Source organism: Amblyomma maculatum, chromosome 11, assembly GCF_055883805.1.
Source record: "Amblyomma maculatum isolate TAMU_Amacu chromosome 11, ASM5588380v1, whole genome shotgun sequence".
In the NCBI taxonomy this organism is placed as follows: domain Eukaryota; kingdom Metazoa; phylum Arthropoda; class Arachnida; order Ixodida; family Ixodidae; genus Amblyomma; species Amblyomma maculatum.
Genome location: NC_139354.1, coordinates 44,281,463 through 44,284,705, shown reverse-complemented (window position 1 = coordinate 44,284,705; position 3,243 = coordinate 44,281,463). Strand labels below are relative to the sequence as shown.

At 51.1% G+C, this 3,243-nt stretch overlaps 1 protein-coding gene across 1 annotated transcript; it reads right to left on the bottom strand.

Annotated features, from left to right (window-relative positions):
* Positions 1–208: 208 nt before the first annotated feature.
* On the bottom strand, positions 209–1,951 carry LOC146173693 (beta-alanine transporter-like). The gene has a single exon (XM_084585247.1). The coding sequence runs from the start codon at positions 1,949–1,951 to the stop codon at positions 209–211; it is 1,743 nt and encodes a 580-aa protein (XP_084441373.1).
* Positions 1,952–3,243: the final 1,292 nt, after the last annotated feature.

Below are 3,243 nucleotides of genomic sequence, written 5' to 3'. Positions count from 1 at the left end.
TTGGGTCACTCCGAGTAAATGACATGACAGAAAAAGAAAGGACCGAAAAAGGATTAAAATTTCGACAAAAGTACATTGTTCTATCTCTGCGAACCTTCAAGTAAATCCTTTTAGAATATATAAACCTTCTTGAGATAACAAAAACGACCAAAGCAATATAAAATAAAGATAATAGGAAGAGTAAAGAGTGAAAACCGATAAGTTGGCATCAGTTTGTTGTAACTCTTCTAGGCCGGTTATAAGGGCTCAGTGACCGCTGGCTGGAAATGCTGGGCTGACTGGCAGAAGAAACTGAGCGTCGCATCCGGCGAATCTTGCTTTTGGGCCGAGGCTCCAGAGACATCTTCATTGTCTCCATGATGTCGCCTGTACTGACTGCGGTTACCCGAGATGCCTCCGGATCGAATGGACCGACGTCCCTCCGAAGCCACTGAATCATTAGCGCTGACAGGTAGAGCACTGCTCCCGCCATCGCCGCCATCAGGTCTTCCCGTCCCGCCGGGCGGAGGTTAGAGGCGGCTGCCGCGAACACGCCGCCCAGTCGACCACTGGCGAAGCCAAGACAGACGCATAGGCCGCGCCCCATCGATGGAAATGCCTCGACACCGCAAAGCAAAGTGATTACCACGGTCACTGTACAGACGGATTTGGCCAGGATCAGCATGACCGTGGATAATACCTCAGGGGCGCTGCTCACTAGAGTGACGGCCAAGAAGCAACAGTTGGTACCTGCAAGTAGGTATGCTGTGGTGGCTAGTGTCACCCTCTTGACCTTGTCCACCACGCGTAGGTAGAGTGCGAATGACGTGGCGTCAGCGACCAAGGACGTCCAGCTCATCCAAGGTTTTTTTCGGGCCGCGAACGCCAGGAGCACAGTAAAGTACGAGCTCATCACGGCGACACACGACGAAAGGATGACCACAGCGCGACGTCGCACTTTGCTCGGAATGGGCCTCTCAGATGAAATAGTGGACGTTCGCTTGGCGGCGTGCTCGAGATCCAGGAGCCTAAGGCGCTGGATGAACGCTGAGGCCTCTTCCGGTGAGAAACCGTTCCGCTTCACAGCTTCTTGAATTACTGCTTCGGCGCCCTTAAGGTCCCGCCGCGCTATCAGCCAGCGAGGTGACTCTGTGATCACGGTGCAGCCTAGGGGGATCAACAGCGTGGGCGCCACCATCACAAGCTGGAGCAAAACCCAATTCAGGCGCACTTGCTGAAGACCTGCGAAGCATACCTCGGCTAGCAAAAGACCGGCAATTCCGGAAAGGCTGACGTATACCGCCCGGTGCTGGTTCGTCGCTACCTCTGCCACCAGGACGAAGGCCACCATGGTGAGCGCACTGGAGGTGCCAGATATGAAGAAGCGGCTGCATAGGTACATGAGGTATGTGTTGGCGAAGCAGCCTCCAAGAGCAGCCATCATCAGGACGCTAGCCGCACTCAGGATTATTGGCCTGCGGCCGAAGGCATCCGTAGCATACCCGGATGTGACCAGAAGCCCTAAAGCTCCTGCCATAAAGACTGCGTTGGCCATGGATATGAGCCAATGTCGATGGCACACCAGGTCCCACAGGCTCACAATGGTGGTGTGAGCGAGCTCTTGGTCGTAGTCCCATTGATCGCACCTGACGACCGCAGTATTGTTGAGGTCACCCGGATTCGCGTATACGGTGCAGTGGCTCCTGCGCCCGTTGTCTTCCACAGGGATGGCCATATCCTTCCAGGCTGCGGTCGAGAGATTGATGTCCGCCGGCTTCGCGCACCAGTGGTCAATCTCGCTGGAGATGAGCGGGAAGGCGAGCGTGCTCGAGTGCATGACCCACATGCACAGTATGGCGAATAGCAGCGTGCCTCTCTGGAAGTTGCCGTAACCGAAGGCCTCGGCACAGTCGAAGGCCTCGCTTGGCTCTGATTCGACAGCTCCAAAGTGAGACCCTAAAAATCTCACCATGTTGGTCACGGCGCGAGCCTGATGATTGAAATCGTGCCCGCAGGAATGCTACCGCCGTAGGACTGACTTTAAGCATCCGTCTTCTTGCTCTTCTTCCTCCTACGTCTCGAGGTGGCAAGTTGCACGTACCTCGCGCCGATTTCAAATTTGAGCCATAGCCGTAGATAGTCAACCGGTATGCATAAAAGAAGTGTACAAGAGAACTGGAATAAAAGCTTAAGGATTGCACTTAAGCCTGCTTAATAGCGTAGAAGGCGACAGCCACTTTCAGGAATGTTTTCACTAAATAAATCGCCTTTGTGATTCCTTCTATCATCATCATTACTATCGCTACTATGATAATTACCAACTAAACTCAACTCATTGCCATCGCTACTATCTTTATTATCACTGTGACTGACTATATCATCGTTGCTATCATCGTCATTATCCTTACGCTGGACAAGGAAAATTGCGGTTTCTCACGAGCCCGGTGTGACCGACTTTTATTTTATTGCACTCAAAATATGCAATATTCCACAAGAACCCGCAGCCGTATTTGACTTAGGCAACATGGCTAAAACCCACGCTCAACCTACGGGGAAGTGGCCCCTAGCATGCACAATAGTTTTTATTCGTTAACTGAGACATGAAGCTGGTCACTAAAAATGACGGCCCCTACTACTTTGTCAACAAAGAAATCAAAAATGGAAATTTTCCAAGCTAATTCAGTCTACATCGAGGCTCCGTGCTCAGCACGTAAATATACCGTACCTAGGTTTTAACTGACTCGCACAGTAGACAAGGTAGCGCATATAGTTTCTTCGTGCGAGATTGTTTTCTTTTAGCTACAGTTGAATTTATTTGTGAGACTTCGCCTCCGTAACGTGCTGTTCGTATTGTTGTAAATACTGTGAATAGATTTAATTCTTCCGCATCATCGCCTCCTGCTTCAACACCGCAAAATCACCACTGTCGGCAAGGTCTGAATCCCTCCAATGAAAGACGATAATGAACCATCCAAAATTACTTTCTCCTTACTCATAACAGCTTTGAAGCCCCGACTGAGCATCAGGATTTAAAAACGATGCGCCCTTTGCTCCGGATTAATATTGCTACGAAGATGACGAAGCGGGCAGTGGCGCGGGGCGGAGCGCTCGCGCCAGGCCCGCTGGCCATTAAAGCATATTTCATTGTAATCTCATTATGTCGTTCTGTTTCTGTTATGTCGCCGTGTTCCATCGCTTGTCATGCCACCACGTAACATTTGGTGGAGGTGCGGTTCATCCCTATCCTCGCCTTGCACCGTCGAA

What these genes read in the sequence shown, in the direction of transcription:
- LOC146173693 (XM_084585247.1), bottom strand. Translation starts at nt 1,951, where the DNA reads ATGGTGAGATTTTTAGGGTCTCACTTTGGAGCTGTCGAATCAGAGCCA.